This window comes from Schistocerca nitens, chromosome 10, assembly GCF_023898315.1.
Source record: "Schistocerca nitens isolate TAMUIC-IGC-003100 chromosome 10, iqSchNite1.1, whole genome shotgun sequence".
Classification (NCBI taxonomy): domain Eukaryota; kingdom Metazoa; phylum Arthropoda; class Insecta; order Orthoptera; family Acrididae; genus Schistocerca; species Schistocerca nitens.
Window position 1 is genome coordinate 187151666 of NC_064623.1, and position 18866 is coordinate 187170531.

Consider the following 18866-nt stretch of genomic DNA (forward strand, 5'->3'; position numbering starts at 1 on the left):
CTCATTTTAGTTTCGTCAGTATGTACTGTACTTCCTCGATTCACCACCAGTTGGCCCAATTGAAGGAAAGTAATGTTGACTTCGGTGCTTGTGTTGACATGCGACTCATTGCTCTACAGTACTAGCATCAAGCACATCAGTACGTAGCATGAACAGGTTAGTGTTCATCACGAACGTGGTTTTGCAGTCAGTGCAATGTTTGCAAAAGGAGAGTTGGCAGATGCCCATTGGATGTATGGATTAGCACGGGGCAATAGCCGTGGCGCGGTACGTTTGTATCGAGACAGATTTCCAGAACGAAGGTGTCCCGAAAGGAAGACGTTCGAAGCAATTGATCGGCGTCTTAGGGAGCACGGAACATTCCAGCCTATGACTCGCGACTGGGGAAGACCTAGAACGACGAAGCAATTCTTCGTGCAGTTGACGATAACCCTAATGTCAGCGTCAGAAAAGTTGCTGCTGTACAAGGTAACGTCGACCACGTCACTGTAGGGAGAGTGCTACGGGAGAACTAGTTGTTTCCGTACCATGTACCGCGTGTGCAGACGCTATCAGCAGCTGATTGGCCTCCAAGGGTACACTTCTGCGAATGGTTCATCCAACAATGTGTCAATCCTCATTTCAGTGCAAATGTTCTCTTTACGGATGAGGCTTCATTCCAACGTGATCAAATTGTAAATTTTCACAATCAACATGTGTGGGCTGACGAGAATCCGCACGCAATTGTGCAATCACGCCATAAACACAGATTTTCTGTGAACGTTTGGGCAGGCATTGTTGGTGATGTCTTGATTGGGCCCATGTTCTTCCACCTACGCTCAATGGAGCACGTTATGATGATTTCATACGGAATACTCTACCTGTGCTGCTAGAACATGTGCCTTTACAAGTACGACACAACATGTGGTTCATGCACGATGGAGCTCCTGCACAATTCAGTCGAAGTGTTCGTACACTTCTCAACAACAGATTCGGTGACCGATGAATTGGTAGAGGCGGGCCAATTCCATGGCCTCCACGCTCTCCTGACCTCAACCCTCTTGACTTTCATTTATGGGGGTATTTGAAAGCTCTTGTCTACGCAACCCCGGTACCAAATGTAGAGACTCTTCGTGCTCGTATTGTGGATGGCTGTTATACAATACGCTGTTCTCCAGGGCTGCATCAGCGCATCAGGGATTCCATGCGACGGAGGGTGGATGCATGTATCCTCGCTAACGGAGGACATTTTGAACATTTCCTGTAACAAAGTCACGCTGGTATGTTCTGTTGCTATGTGTTTCCATACCATGATTAATGTGATTTGAAGAGAAGTAATAAAATGAGCTCTAACATGGAAAGTAAGCGTTTCAGGACACATGTCGACATAACATATTTTGTTTCTTTGTGTGTGAGTAATGTTTCCTGAAAGTTTGGCCGTACCTTTTTGTAACACCCAACATGGAAAGTGTCTAATGACGACAAATTTTAACAAGTCTCTACATTGGATCTGAGACTGCGAGAAAATATATATCGGTCAAACAGGTCGAAATTTTGCAGTAAGGTACAAAGAGCATACGTCGGGTACCTCACGAACAAAATCTGTGTTCCGCCATCACATAGCATTCAGTAATCATGCTGAGGGGACAGTAGAGCAGAATCTACAAGTTCTTCATTGTGCAAGTAAAGGCTTACTTATGAATAAGAAGAAATCGAGACATATGCTCATTTGAAAACCAAATCATCGATGCTGCTCAATGAACAATTAGAGTTTCGCGAAAAATATTTTTACGACTTTCTTGACGAAATTTTATAATGAAGATGCACCTACTCTTTTGTTTTAAAATATAAGTTATACCCATGGCAAAAGCTATGTATGAAAAATATGCTATATAACATACAAAATTTTTATTCAATTGAAATTGATTATTATAAAAACTATTAGATCGATGAGCTCTAAACACACTGCTGGCCACTGTAAATGCAACACCAAGAAACACAAGAGGTAGCACGACAAAATTTATTTTGTAGATAACATGTTGACCAAGTATCAAATGATTACGTTTACAGACGTCTGTGACATGTGGTTCCTGCCAGAATCAGTAGCCAGAGTAGCCGCCATTGTTGGAGATCACCGCTGCCACACGTCTCGGCATTGAGTCAAAGAGACGTTGGATGTGTTCCTGGGGTACAGCAGCCCAAGCAGCTTCCACACGTTGCCAAAGATCATCTGGTGTGGCAGCTGGGGATGTAATCTGGGTCACTCGTTGAGCAACCATGGACCATATGTTTTCTATCGGCGAAAGATCCGGAGAGCGAGCCGGCCAGGGAAGCAATTCAATCTGGTTATTGACGAAGAACCTTTGGACAATGCGTGCCACGTGTGGTCGCGCATTATCCTGTTGAAATATGCCTGTGGCCGAGCGCTGAAGGTAAGGAAGGACAACTGGCTCCTGCACCTCGGATATGTAGCGCCGGCTATTTAAAGTACCGGCAATGCGTACTAGAGGCGTGCGAGAGTAATATTCAATACCGCCCCATACCATAATACCCGGTGCAAGACCAGTGTGGCGGTGCATAATGCAGCTGTCCAGCATCCTCTCTCCACGGTGTCTCCACACTCGAATCCGACCATCGTGGTGCTGCAGACAGAAGCGTGCCTCGTCAGTAAAGACAACGTCATTCCATTCTGCCGTCCACATCCGTCTGTCATCACACCATTGGCGACGGAGACGTCTGTGGTTCTGCGTCAATGGTAGACGAAGCAATGGACGTCTTGCGGACAGACCACTCTGCTGTAAACGGCGTCGAATGGTACGCGCAGACACTGGATGATGCGTTACAGACGCAATGTGCTGTGCTATGGTTCGGGATGTCACTGAGCGATCCGTCACTGCCATGCGCACAATTTGCCTATCAGCACGTGCAGTGGTGCACCGAGGTGAATGCGATCGACCACGTCGGTCCGTCGTACCCTCCTGCATCCAACGGTCACATATCCGCATTACAGTTGTTTGGTTTCGTCCAACACGACTAGCGATTTCTTTGTATGATAATCCACAATCTCGGTAAGCCACTATCCTTCCTCTGTCGAACTCGGATACTTGATCAAAAGATGTTCGCTGTTGTCTACGAGGCATAACTGATCGTCTTGTGAAACAACCACAAGGTAAACACACGTGCCGAACGTACACTCGTCGAAATCGCCAAGCCTTAAATGGCGCTATGAGGTGGCGCCACAGGCGCGCGTGATGTGCGTCTGCGCTGAAATTCTAATCAGTTGCATATCTCATCGCTGCAAACTCATGGTGTAAATTTCACTTGATTCGGATGCTTCCTTCAGGGTGTTGCATTTACGGTGGCCAGCAGTGTATTTAATCAGCGGTCTCATCAGTTATTGAGACAAACATAATGCGGAACATACTCCTGGCTGCTACCCTACTGTTATAAAGAATGTTGCTATGCAAACTACAGTTAAAGTAAGACGATTCTGCAACATCCATCAAAGATGCAATTGTGATGTAGGCGACACGGTATAATCGATATAAACCACAATTCCAAGGACTTTTACATGTTTGATTTAACTGACACTGTAATAGTATTAAGGTTGCCCATAGTGGGCACAGCTATTACACACCGTAGTTTACCGTTTTTATCTAAAATACAAATAAGTTCTACACATACTAACTATCTCTTAATCAGACAGTTTAAATGAATAAATTTCATGTTATTAGTGTATTTCGTATTTTTATACTTTGACGATAGCGTCATATTATGAACGCTGATTGGCAGTTGTGAAGTAGTGTGAGAGGAAGTAGGCGGAGCCTCTGCATATTTAAGCTCATGCTCAGCACTCATAACCATCAGCTGACTTCGTAGCAGCTGAGGAGAGCTCCGCCTACCATCCTCAGAGGAAGCCATGGGTATAATAAGTTTTATTTTATCTTGTTAAAATTTGTCGTCATTAGACACTTTTCATGTTATTTTAAGATTGGCTTCTAGTATTTTCTAAAATTAATTCACAGGTCTGAAGATGGTTATATAAATATAACCGAAACCGGTCACCTATGTTATTGAGACATAAGTGTTGTGATCAAGACTGAACTTTAGTTAAAATACAATAATCTATTAATCACTGTATTCCAAAAAATGTTTACCAATATTATACTCTGTCATGGCATGGTTCACCGATGATGCACAACATCTACTCTACACTGCTGTCATACATCTACCATCCCTACCTGCGCCCCACCATCGTCAGATCATGAAGAGGTATCGTCATCATCAGCATCATTAGCATTTCCCTTCCAGATATCTGGGTAGGAACTTTGTGAACGATATCCCTCCATTGGTTTCTGTCCTGGTATAGCTTTTCTCCCTCCACAGCATCCCACGTTACTCCACTTGAAATCCTCATTAACGTGGCCTCACCATCCCTTCCTTGGCCACCCAATCAGTCTACTTCTGGTACCTCCATAGCCAAGTACTGACATGGAGATCGGATCGGGTGCATTCGCTCCGCATGACCCAACCACTTCGATCTCGAAGCACTCATTCGTTCCTCTATCGTCAAAATCACCTGCAGGTCTCTTCTCACATATTCGTTCCCGACTATGTCCCTCCTGGTTTTTGCAGAGCTGACCTAAGGAATTTCATTTCACATGCTTGTATCTGACTCCCTTCTCACTTATTTATTACACAGGTCTCCAGACTATATGTCATGACTGGGTTCAATGGTTCAAATGGCTCTGAGCACTATGGGACTTAACTTTGAAGGTCATCAGTCCCCTACAACTTAGGACTACTTAAACCTAACTAACCTAAGGACATCACACACATCCATGCCCGAGGCAGGATTCGAACCTGAGACCGTAGCGGTCGCGCGGTTCCACAGACTGTAGCGACTAGAACCGCTCGGTCAGCCCGGCTGGCCCATGACTGGGAAGAGATTGGTTTGATACTGGTCTGTTCGCCTCTTAGAGGAACTCCCAAGTCCCAGATTAGGTTTCGCACTTTTGCTACTCTGTTTAAAAGTTCTGGTTTGGCACCTCCATCACTTGATACAACACTACCCAGCTAACTGAACCTTTTTACACATTCGTCCTTCTCCCCTTCTGGTATGATGTTACAAGGTGTGGGTGTCCTACACATCTTCATTCCCACTGTCTTGCTCTTAGTGACAGTCAGCTTGAATTGTTTAAAATTTTATACCAGTAATCCAGTCTCCTCTGAACCTCCATTTCTGTCTCTCCCCAAGTGGCGATGCCATCAGCAATAAGCAGAAGCACTGAGATCTTCATTTTCTAATTCCTTGATTTCCTTCGTGATTGTGTCTACAAATTTAATAATGAGTAATGGGGAAAGCGAACTCCTTTGCTGAACACCTCTCTCTCAAAGAAACCTTTTTGACCTTCCATTTCCTACTTCTACACTGCTTTCACAACCTTCAACAGTATATGACTTTTTTAGTTAATGAGTCAGGAACATTATTTTTTCTCAAGCACTCTCATATTTTACCCTTTGGTATTCTGTCGCACTTACGCTTTTTCCAAATCCAGAAATACTACTATCAGGTTCTTTTCTTTTTCCATAACTGACGGAAAAATGAAGACTGAATTTGCCCTGTTACTTGTGAATCCACACTGTTCTTCCTAAAATTGATGTTCTAGGATTTTCCTCAGTATCTTTTATATGCTATTTCCCGTTATCTTAAGGCAATGTGATAGCAGCGTGGTTCCTTGGTATTCAGTGCATTTCGTTTTACTTTCTTTCTTAATTGTATTATAATTCCCTTTTTCCAATTATCTGTAACTTCGTTCTCTTTCCATATCACCTCCAGTAACCGATGTAACCATGGTATTCCTTGGATTCCAGCTGCCCAATCATATCTGATATCACTTCATCTACTCTTGCCGCCTTCCCACCTTTCATCTGTTTCAGGCCATTTCCAGTTTCTGCAAAAGAACCTGGATTAGAAGGATCCCAAGTAAACATGAGCATGCACTATGCCATTGCCATGTAGTGATCCTTAGGTACCAGCGAAGTCACAACATGGTCCATCCTTGAGCCACATTATCTACCCACTTATGTCAGATGCCTGCTAGCCCCAGCTGCACCCCAACACCGTCAAAATCTGCACCCACCCATCACACAACTGCCAGCCCTTCCCACATCCTAACACCATGAAACCATGAACAGGAATCCCCACGCGAACCCTAGCATCTACTGACCATAACCACACAGCCGTACTTACATATCGGCATTATACCCTGTTTCGTAAATGGATCACCCACGATCAACCATCAACACTGTTAACAGGTACTGAGAAGTGAACCACAGAATGCACTGTTTCATAACCACATCACAGTCGTTCTCTAAAGCCATTATACTTTGAGTCATGACATTGTTCACCCATGAGATACAATACATACCCCCACACTGTCACTCACCTGCCAGACCTACCCAAACACCAGCGACATCAACATCAAAAATAGGAACCAGAGGTGAACTTCAGTGTGCCTTGTGCCATCACTACATTGCAGCTATTATCTACTACCATTATACTGCGTAAGTACAAAGACGTACAGGGACCTGTTGGACGACCACATTCACTCCTGTGTACCAATATGCTCAGAATTTTTCGGAACACAGCGCACCAAACCATTGCCCCTGCATTGCATAATGGATCCCAAGTATTATATGATCACTGACAAATTTCTTGAATTTTTCATGCGAAGCACCGACGCTGGCTGAGGCATTAATTTAATCACCTGTGGATATCACTTTATTTCCTGCCCTCCCCCATATGGTTTTATGCTCTGTAGTTCTTAGTACACCAGACAGTTATTCCTCCATATGTTTCAGTACTCCAAACTAATACTGTGCATGTGTTTATTTAATCGTTCACTGTTTACCGAAAGATAATGCAGGCAACATCCAACACTCTCCTCAATAGTGAGCTGTGGCAGTGGTTTGGACTTCTTTTCCCACCTGACTTTTTAGAAACTGTCAACGTCAATGAAATTCACCAACAGCCATGTAACTGAAGATGTTGTTTTGTTTTATTTTGAATGCTACCGGCTTCATCATAAAGTAAAATAAAATAACGTCTTAAGTTACATGGCTGTTGACGAATTTCATTGATATTGACAATTACTTAACCAGCCAACGTCCCCTGTCCATGATGGACCAACAGAGATTGACTTTTTGGAGTCTCCTCAACCAAGAATCTTCCTTCACTGTCGATTGGTTTGCTGTTCCAGTAAAATGTTGCAGCAGAATTTATGGATGGCCTATGAGAACGTCATGATATTCATCACCAGCTATCTAAGACACAATGGGATTCTCTCCCTATTACCTATACCCAGTCACCTCCTTCATACTCCATACTTCTGACTCACTCTACAGTAGACAGCCACAGCTGGTGGTTTATTAGTTGAGCCAAGAGTAGCGTGCAGCACTTATGACACCATCTTATCGCTTCCTTTTAACCCCACACCCAGTTACCCCGTTTTGTTATTTGAACTATAAAGTGTGGCCAGCTGTGAGAATAAAAGTCAACTAATCCATAAAAGTTCTCAGCGTAAGAACATTTTCATAAACTACCTGCACTGTCACTTAATTTGTGATCTCCATCTTGGTGTATCGCTGACTGTGTACATGAACCTTGAATTCTTCAAAGTGTGTGTGGCGACCACCTTCCTGGACCACCACGCCTGTGACTGGAGTGTGGTAGACTGTGGGATATAGTCACAAATAGCCCACAGTGCATACCACTGTACAGTAGTTTTGACATCATGCGGTCACCTTCATAGACACCCAGCCTGACTGCAACTAGCCTGTTTTGTTGTTTGCATCTTGGTGTGTGAGTGATTGTGTGGGTGCGTTGTGAGCAGCTCGCAGGGACGTATCACCGTGCGATCAGCCTTGTGCATCCCCCACACCCAGTTGCCTTGACTCCTCTGTTTGGACCTCGGAGACTGGCAGCCGGTTTGGACGAGCCATGAGTAGCCCGCAGTACTTGTGTCCGCAGATGACGGCCAGCTCGTACCCGGGCATGACGCAGCCCTTCAGTATGACGCACGGAGCCACTAACATGACCGCGGCTGCTGTCTCAGGGATGCGGCAGGACGCCATGGGTGAGTTCACTTCCATTCTTTTCACTTCCCTTAAAATGTTGCATTACAGAACGTGGGCCTACTATGGCTTTACAAGTAGGAACAGTAACAGTGTTTCAGTAGTACAGCCTTAAGCCGGCGGCACACGGATCGTGCATCCGAACGTTGAGCGTTGAACGTGCCGAGTTTCTGACGTCATAGCGTGGAATAGCACGCTCAGAAGTCTTTCCGAACGTGCAGGGCAATATCTGGCATGTCAGATATTCTGAGCGTGCGTCTGAGCGTTGACCAATGACATGGCACAACGCCAACTACGTCACAGGCACTCCGTCTTCCTTCACTACAGAGTTGTGAGACGCCATATTGGCATTTATTTCAAGCATATATGTATATATGCCGTTTCGGAGCACCAGCAAATTGAGAATCACTGCAAAACCCGTTGTTAACTATGAGATCCGTTGCAATAAAATAATGAGTATATTCGTGGCAAAGAATCATTGTAACTTGCGTATTATGACAGTAGGCTATTTGAAGGCAGCGACACACTGAAGATCCACCCAAAACGCATTGTTCTTGGTACAATTTGTTATAATTAAATTTCAATTAGTAACATACCTACGATTAACGTTTTTAGCACCGTGTAACATAAAATGATTAGACAATATGTGTGATGTTGGTTTAGCGTAATGAGTAGCGTCACTGCTCTCTATGGCGTTGTTTTTTGGGGCGGTGGTTCGCGTCTTGTCACTTGCAATTTTTTCCTAACATTCGCGTTTTTATTAGGTTATGATACATTATTATTAGTTTAAAATAAGTATATACTATAATATTTGATGTTATGTGAATATAAGTTCACCTTTTTTGAGGGGTGACTGTTCGATTCGTGCGGTAGCGTTCTCGCTTCCCACGCCCGGGTTCCCGGGTTCGATTCCCGGCGGGGTCAGGGATTTTCTCTGCCTCGTGATGGCTGGGTGTTGTGTGCTGTCCTTAGGTTAGTTAGGTTTAAGTGGTTCTAAGTTCTAGGGGACTGATGACCATAGATGTTAAGTCCCATAGTGCTCAGAGCCATTTGAACCATTTGACTGTTCGATCGGCTTAATCTACAGGACAGCTTGCGCTACTTGTGTAAAGATATTTTGCTCCTTTTTCTTTTACGCTTCGTAATTCACATGTTCCAGAGGTTCTGCTACTGGGTAGGTACAGTGATCAGGTAATACTGACCTTGGGGTTTTACTAAAATGTGCGAATGATGAAATAAAGTTTATCTTGTGCGGAGAAGTATTCCAAATTTGTAACGCACTGTTTGCAATGGAACTTTTATAAGCCTGTGTCCTTATTGATTGGACACGGTACATTCCTTTTCGTGGACGATGGAGGAAATGTGCGTTTTAATAGAGCTAACGTGCGAATTTTACGCGCGCCCGTCGAGTAAGCAGTGAGATTTACGACTAGAAACATCCCTCAGCTGCCGCTGGAGTGCGTTGCGATCGCGTATACCATGTTGGGGCCCACGTACCGTATGCACGAGTAGCATAGTTCCTCAGCGTTCAGCAGGACGTTGAACTGGGCACGCTCAACGTTACCGTTCGACGAGACGGACGTGTAGCGACGGCATTAGAATGCACACTAATTAAGCCCCTACCTGCACAGATGGCATGGTAGGGAAGGTGACAACGGTAGTGACTGTACTGTTGGGGAAGAGGGGCTGGGGGCTCTGTCTTGAACGATCACTGCATGCTACGTGAGGTGTAGTTCAACAGCTGAAGCCTATGGGGAAACACGTACCTTGCATCGCCTGTAAGCTATAGCTAGCAAGTCTCCAAAGCGTCCTATTAACAGGTTGTGTTATTATGACCAATAAAGTGCCAATTATATGGTTCAAAGCAAACAGTTACTCACAAAAGCACAAAAAAATAGTTGCATAAACAACTAACCAAAGCGAAACAAATCTGGCCACATGCTATCAAATTGAAATCTCATGAAACAAAAACGAGGTACAAATGCAATGTATCAGACAATTCCATTAACTATAGTACTGACCTTGCAATAGAAATAACACATAGAGCATTACAAAACTATACCGAGGATATCGTTTGAAATCTCCAGTGTTTTTTCTTATATAGGAGAAAAATAAGCTGTGGATGGAAACCTGTCTCAGAAACGGTCATCCACCGAAGATACAAAGCATCACATCCATAGGAGACAAGGCCTATCTACACAGCAGTTAGCTGCATCTTCTCCACTGCCGATTACCGAATAACGAACAACATTTCGAGACGTTCCGCCTACCGTCCGTCAGCGTACACAGTCACATTTTCTGCTGACTGGGTGTCCCAGTGGCAAGTGCTGGCGCCTATAACTTCGATACTCTGTAGCGTCGTTCGATGCCATTTGCGGGCACGGATTCCTATCGTCAGTTTGTTCCTCACGACATCTTCTAAAGCCCCAGAGAGTTTGTAGCTACCGTTTCATAACCTGTTCAGGAACGTTATTGCTGTTTTTTGTTGTAGGGTATACTCCATAAACGAGATCTCCAAGGCCTCGGTGTACGACAAGACATAACACACGTAAAAGTGATTATATCTGTTCTATCAATGTGGCTGCGATTAACAGCGCTACTAAGTGACCGTTCAAAGTTCATTTTGTTTATTACGGAACCAATACTTAGCTCTTATATGGAAGAGACCAGACGTAAAGTTCAGTAGTTTCTGCAGTCTGTTGCCCGCCGGGACTCGTAACTAGAATGCTGTGTGTAGGCTGTGGGAGTAGACCTGCCAATTGAATCTCTACTCGACTCTGCTTGCTGGGCCGTGCAGCCCACATAAATATCCGGCGAACGGAATGATACTGAGCTACGCTCTGTTTCCGCCCACGTGACGGGCGATGTAAAATAGCGCAGCAAAGGTGTCGTCCTCTGTAGGCCAGTCCAGAATCACGGCTGTCTCGACGCTTAACGCCTGCTGCGTAGACAACCCAAATGACACTGCAGTAAAGCGTGGAGCCTCTATGCCACGTGGAATATCCCAATTACATAAAAATAAAATTGTACTCTCCCTCTTCGCGTCTTACTGAAGAAGTGACGCATTGGGAAATTCTAATAAATATGAGACAGGCGAAATTCCCTCAGACTTCAAGAAGAATATAATCATTCCAATCCCAAAGAGAGCAGGTGTTGACACATGTGAAAATTGACGAACTATCAGTTTAATAAGTCACAGCTGCAAAATACTAACGCGGATTCTTTACAGACGAATGGAAATACTGGTAGAAGCCGACCTCGAGGAAGATCAGTTTGGATTCCGTAGAAATGTTGGAACACATGAGGCAATACTGACCCTACGACTTATCTTAGAAGAAAGATTAAGGAAAGGCAAACATACGTTTCTAGCATTTGTAGACTTAGGGAAAGCTTTCGACAATGTTGACTGGAATACTAGCTTTCAAATTCTGAAGGTGGCAGGGGTAAAATACAGGGAGCGAAAGGCTATTTGCAATTTGTACAGAAAGCAGATGGCAGTTATAAGAGTCGAGGGGCATGAAAGGGAAGCAGCGGTTGGGAAGGGAGTGAGACAGGGTTGTAGCCTCTCCCCGATGCTATTCAATCTGTATATTGAGCAAGCAGTAAAGGAAACAAAAGAAAAGTTCGGAGTTGGAATTAGAATCCATGGAGGAGAAATTAAAACTTTGAGGTTCGCCGATGACATTGTAATTCTGTCAGAGACAGCAAAGGATTTGGAAGAGGAGTTGAACGGAATGGGCATTGTCTTGAAAGGAGGATATCAGATTAACATCAACAAAAGCAAAACAAGGATAATGGAATGTAGTCGAATGAAGTCGGGTGATGCTGATGGAATAAGATTAGGAAATGAGACAAAGTAGTAAATGAGTTTTGCTATTTGGGGAGCAATATAACAGATGATGGTCGAAGTAGAGAGGATATAAAATGTAGACTGGCAATGGCAAGGAAAGCGTTTCTGAAGAAGAGAAATTTGTTAACATCGAGTATAGATTTAAGTGTCAAGAAGTCGTTTCTGAAAGTATTTGTATGGAGTGTAGCCATGTATGGAAGTGAAACATGGACGATAAATAGTTTGGACAAGAAGAGAAGCCGACCGGAGTAGCCGAGCGGTTCTAGGCGCTACAGTCTGGAGCCGCGCGACCGCTCCGGTCGCAGGTTCGAATCCTGCTTCGGGCATGGATGTGTGTGATGTCCTTAGGTTAGTTAGGTTTAAATATAAGTTCTAGGGGACTGATGACCTCAGAAGTTAAGTCCCATAGTGCTCAGAGCCAAGAAGAGAATAGAAGCTTTCGAAATGTGGTGCTACAGAAGAATGCTGAAGATTAGATGGGTAGATCACATAACTAATGTGTAGGTATTGAATAGAATTGGGGAGAAGAGGAGTTTGTGGCACAACTTGACCAGAAGAAGGGATCGGTTGGTAGGACACGTTCTGAGGCACCAAGGTATCACCAATTTAGTACTGGAGGGCACCGTGGAGGATAAAAATCGTAGAGGGAGACCAAGAGATGAGTACACTAAGCAGATTCAGAAGGATGTAGGCTGCAGTAGGATAGAGTAGCATGGAGAGCTGCATCAAACCAGTCTCAGCACTGAAGACCACAGCAGCAACAACAAATGTTTTCCACTTCGCTATTCTCTTTATTGTGCGACTGGAGTAGCTAGTAGTTCCTGCAACTCAGTCTCGCAGTTTTTAAAGATTGTTGAGGCTCTCATGGCCACCTGTTGATAAACTGCCCGTTGGTTTCTGTCTCGGATTCTTCGGCCGACGTTCGTTTGGTGATTTTTCTGACGTTCCGCCAGCACGACTGGTTGGCATTGTCAAAGCTTCTGGTGGCGGACTGGAGCCGAGCTCGCGGCCGCAGATTATACGAGTGTTGTCCAGAAGGTAAGTTCCGATCGGTCGCGAGATGGAAGCCACAGTGAAAACTAGAAACGTTTTATTTGCAACAGTTAGGTACACCTTCCACCTACATCTCTACATAGTCGCCGCTCCAACTTCGAGTTTTGTCGTAGTGTTGTATCAACTTTCCAATATCCTCGTCATAGAAAGGAGCCGCCTGTGCTTTCGGCCAGTTATCTGCACTGGTCTGCAGCTCGTTGTCTGTGGAAAAATTCTGTCTTAATGGCCAGCGGTTCTTGTCAGCGGATATGAGACTCAGGGGGAGCCAATTACGGACTATATTGTCGGTGATCAAACACTTCTCATCGGAAACGCTGCAGGAGCGTTACAGTAAACTGGCAGTGATGCATCGGAAAAAGATACATGACTCCCAGGAGGTCATCCATACGTTGACCGTAGGCACGTTCATCTCTCGGGGAGAAATCGGCATAGATCTTTTCGTATTGAAAGCCGGCCGAAGTGGCCGTGCGGTTAAAGGCGCTGCGCTCTGGAACCGCAAGACCGCTACGGTCGCAGGTTCGAATCCTGCCTCGGGCATGGATGTTTGTGATGTCCTTAGGTTAGTTGGGTTTAACTAGTTCTAAGTTCTAGGGGACTAATGACCTCAGCAGTTGAGTCCCATAGTGCTCAGAACCAACCATTTTTCGTATTGAATAGCGACGCAATTTCTGAGTTACTCCGTCAATGTTAGGGAGTGCGGTTTATAGTAAACTGGCAGTGGTGCATCGGGAAAAAGCTACATGACTCCCATTAGGTATTCCATACGTAGACAGTAGCTGCGTTGCTCTCTCTGGGAGAAGTTGGCATGGATCCTTTAGCATTGAATAGCGACGCGATTTCTAAATCATTACCCCTGCAGTGTGCGACCGAGAATTGGCATGAAGAAGGAACTGCTCGACAGTTGTGTTATGTGGGCTGCATGACACAGGCGACATGTCTAACCAGGCCCTCGGAGGCAGACGCTATTCCCTACACATCGTTACGTGCTCACTGTTCACTAAAGACTGAAAAGAGCTACGCGACACGATCTACGGGCATACTAGAGACACTGTCCAACACATCTGTGCAAAGCTTTACCGGATTTTCCCAGTGGTTTCCATTTCGCGACCGATCGCAACTTACTTTCTGGATAACCCTCGTACCATATATTCCTGGCGCCCCAACGCCCAACGGCTTTCCTGTGGTTATTATCGCTGAGACTCTCTCCTTGCTACCTGCAACCGTCATCCACTGCAGCATAGACTTCCAGGATGTGGAGCCATGGTGACAAACAGCTCGGTGACTTCCCTATGCCAACATGAAATTTACCATGGAAATAGAAAAGACAAACAGCTACCCTTTCTAGATGTGCTGGTCACGAACAACGGTTAAATCCTGGGACACAGAGTGTATCGAAAACCGACACACACAGGCCGGTACCTGCACAAATTGTCAAATCACAACCCGAAAAGAAACAAGGAATGGTCGGTTGGCAGATTTGGGGGAGGGGACCAGACAGCGAGGTCCCATGGGGAAGGAAGTCGGCCGTGCCCTTTCACCTGAAGCGATTTAGCGAAATAACGGAAAACCTAAATCAGGATGGCGGGACGCAGGTTTGAACCGTCGTCCTCCCGAATGCAAGTCCAGTGTGCTAACCACAGCGCCACTTCGCTCGGAAGCATGATTAATGGGCTCGTATAGCGAGCAAGACCAATTTGTGAGCCGCAGCGCCTCAGAAACGAGATGCAACACGTACAAAGCGTTCTGAGGAACAATGGGATCTCCGCCAGTTACATAAGAAGTGTCACAGAATCAAACATTCGGCGAAGTGACACATCGGGAAAAGAAAGGTCGAGTACGGCCTTTCTGGCATAGATTCCCGGAGTGATGGACAGAATCGGCCCTATACTGTGCAAACACGGTAACACACCGCATACCATATAAATGACAGGACTATCAATCAATACAGGGGTCTCCGAATATAAATTTCTTCAAAGAAATGTTCGCATATTTCCCTTTATGCCCCACCTACGGAACAGTATGAGATAACACAGCTTTTTGTTGATATTCTTGTATAAACATTGAAATTATTAAAAATATCATCTTCAAATTAAGACAAAATGGTTCAAATGGCTCTGAGCACTATGGGACGCAACTGCTGAGGTTATTAGTCCCCTAGAACTTAGAACTAGTTAAACCTAACTAACCTAAGGACATCACAAACATCCATGCCCGAGGCAGGATTCGAACCTGCGACCGTAGCGGTCTTGCGGTTCCAGACTGCAGCGCCTTTAACCGCACGGCCACTTCGGCCGGCAAATTAAGACAGAAAGTTGTTTAATAAACAGTTTATACTAAGGAATATGGCATCTTCTATAAGAAAATATTTTAATATTATTTTAAAAGGTACAAATATTGTTAATGCTTATACCATGTTACTTTTACTTTATTGACTGCCATCGCTCGTGCTCCAAATGAATTTTCTAGATTGTGAATGGACAACATAAATCCTGTAACCCAGTCACGCCCAGCTAGACAAGTTTCTTTCTTAAAACTGTTTGGGAAGTCATTTACTTCCGCTAGTTGATAGGCTAGTTATCTGAGATTCAAAAAAATGGTTCAAATGGCTCTGAGCACTATGGGACTTAACATCTGTGGTCATCAGTCCCCTACAACTTAGAACTACTTAAACCTAACTAACCTAAGGACATCACACACATCCATGCCCGAGGCGGGATTCGAACCTGCGACAGTAGCGATCACGCGGTTCCAGACTGAAGCGCCTAGAACCGCACGGCCACACCGGCCGGCACTTATCTGAGATCTTTCATCGTCAGACCAAAGAGTTTTTTCTCCACTGACTCCAGATATGATACTAATTCGACTTCTCGTGCTGCCGTGAACGGCTAGGTAATGCGCCAATGGCGTAGAGTAGTCTTTGTAAAATCGAACTGGGATTCCATCCGGACCTGGTAATTTATTTGCTTTCAAATCTTTCAATTGTTTCTCTACGCCAGGTATGCTTATTACTATGTGATCAGTACGGGCATCTGCGAGATGGTCAAATGACTGCATGTTTGTACGATTCTGATATGTGAACGATTTCTTAAACGTGAAATTTAAAACTTCGCCTTTCGTTTTGCTACCTCCAATTGTTACACGAGACTGGTCAACAAGAGGCTGAATGGAAGCCTTAGACTCGCTTAGCGATTTTATGTAAGTCAGTTACGACGTTACGAACTTAAGAGCAACACACCAGGCAGTCGCCGAGAGAAGAAATATCTTCGAACCGGCCGGGAATCGAACACAGGTCCTTTTTATGACCAATCTGATGCAATGACCGCGCAGATACCGACGCTTGCATCTCGGAGTCATACCCCGTCACGATTGTACTGCTTTGATATCGTCATTCTTATTATTGTTCGTTTGGGAAGAAAGATGGTTCGCTACAATGCTCCTATCGTTTGGCAGAAGATTAGGAAAAAAATATGTTGCCTGAAAGCAATGAGGGTGGGCAGACTTGCAGCCATTTGTTGATGCTCAACACTTTCTTATACTTTGAATCTCGGTTTTCGAAAAATTTCGAGAATCACGTCGTAAGAGAGCATCATTCGTTACTGCTATGTATGTACGAAAACCATGGGAAAGATGAGGAAAATTTAAGAGCTGCTGGGTGCATGCTACCCTTGTTAGTACCAGAATAATTAACCAGGAATCGGTTGGTTAGTTAGACTCATATTCTATGGGTCGTTTGCACGATTAATAGTAAAGATGTGGAAGTAGTCGTTTTATATTCACGTCACACAGTCATTCGTAAATATAGCTACATGTTGACCGAATACAAATGTCTGTTATCTATTTTCTTATACATTTTTCATTAGAGATGCAAATTATTAACAAATACATCACCTCTTACACATTACCAAACATAAATTCTTCTATGGAATAGAAAAATTTGGCAAGGAGAATCTTTTTAATTTTGCTTCCAAATTTAGCTTTGTTGTCTGCCGGACATTTTATATCATTGGGTAAGCAATAAAAAATTTTTGTGGAAGCATTATGCACCCCTTCACGTGTTAAAGGCAGCCTTAATGTGGAATAATGAATGTCATTTTTTTTTCTTCTGGTATTGTTATTTGTTGCTTTTGAACTGTAGTGGTCTACATACGACAAACTACATGAGAGAATCAATATACTGTGAAGCAGTAATCAAAATGCATAACTCCCTGAATGGATGCCTACAAGATGATTGTGGCTGAGCACCACATATTATTCTTACAGCACTTTTTTGATTAGTGTAAACTTTTTTAAGATGAGTTACCCCAGGACATTATTTCATATCACACAATGAAAATACGCAAAATATGTTAACGTGCTGATTTTTCTCCCCTCAAGTCTTTTAGTAATTCGAAGTGTAACTGTGGATGAAGTAAGCCGTTTTAGGAGTTTCAAAACGTTTCTACAGGTTAAATTTTCATCAGTATGGATACCTAAACATTTGAAGTTTCCACCGTAGTTATTTCTTCTTCTCCCTGTTTATACTTATATTTGGTGTAGCACCACTTAATGTGGCAACTGAATGTGTTGTGTCTTTCCAAGACTGAGAGTGAGGTCATTTGCAGAAAACTTCTGAGGATATTTTCACCATTTTTTCTGTTGCTGCATGTATCTTTGGACTGATTCCAACAAAAGTGATGGTGTTTTTTGTCCTTTTTTATATTGGATTGAAGGTCGTTTAGACATGTGAGAAACAATACTGGACCTAAGACTAAGCGATTCCTGTCTAGTCTGAAGTATCGCCCGTGCCTTCCCTAGCCGAATTATTAAGTACAGCTTTCTGCATTCTTTTGGTGATATATGACATTATCCATCGGTTAACTATACCATCAGTTCTCTAAAAATAAGTGTATTTCCATGAGTAGTACTAAATATTATAATGTGTTAATTAATGGTGATCATGTATACACATCCTGTAAACTCACACCATTTCGATAGAAGAATCGCTCAAATGATCTATGGAACATCCAACTAATTAACTATCTAACTATGTAGGAGAATATTGTGATTCATACAGAGAAGATTTGTAACAAAAAATGGTTCAAATGGCTCTGAGCACTATGGGACGTAACTTCTAAGGTCATCAGTCCCCTAGAACTTAGAACTACTTAAACCTACCTAACGTAAGGATGTCACACACATCCATGCCCGAGGCAGGATTCGAACCTGCGACCGTAGCGGTCGCTCGGTTCCAGACTGTAGCGCCTAGAACCGCACGGCCACTCCGGCCGGCTTGGTTATCATCATTTCGAGAGAAGAATCGTTCAAATGATCTATGGAACCATCCAGCTAATTAACTATCTAACTAACTATGTAGGAGAATATTCTTACAGAGAAATGGATTATATCTGTAACAGAAAATAGCACCCGGTGCTATTTGGTTATTTAATGCTTGTAAAGTTTGATGAATTAACCTGCAAATGGCCTTGTTAGTGGAGAAACTCATCTGAAGTCAAAACTGTGATTTTCTGAGAATATTAATGTTGCTCAGGGAGGGTATTATTATTTTTTTCATCTGCTTCCCATGATCAATTAACCTAATTCAATGTCCAAGTCGTAAGCGGTGAAGAAAAAGGGATATGCTCTTTCATGAACCCCGTTTTCCACGTTTTGTACGACCTATAATCCTATAAAATCCGTGGGTGGGGCACCTTGTTACCAGCTTGAGTAAACGAGGGTAGGACTGTGAAGCGGTAAGTTTTTAATTCCTTCCCATTACTACATTATGACTTTTATTCTTCCGCATTTAACACATTAGCAGTGGCGGTGTCCAGTCGCCGGGGCAGCTGGGGGGAAAAGAGAGAACAATAAA

At 43.8% G+C, this 18866-nt stretch overlaps 1 protein-coding gene across 1 annotated transcript in view; it reads left to right on the forward strand.

Annotated features, from left to right (window-relative positions):
* LOC126209981 (homeobox protein unc-42-like) overlaps positions 1-18866 on the forward strand; it is a 100909-nt gene that overhangs the window by 20991 nt on the left and 61052 nt on the right. The window contains exon 3 of the mRNA XM_049939091.1: positions 8012-8117. Within this exon, the coding sequence (XP_049795048.1) occupies positions 8012-8117 (106 nt within the window). The remainder of the gene's footprint in view (positions 1-8011; positions 8118-18866) is intronic.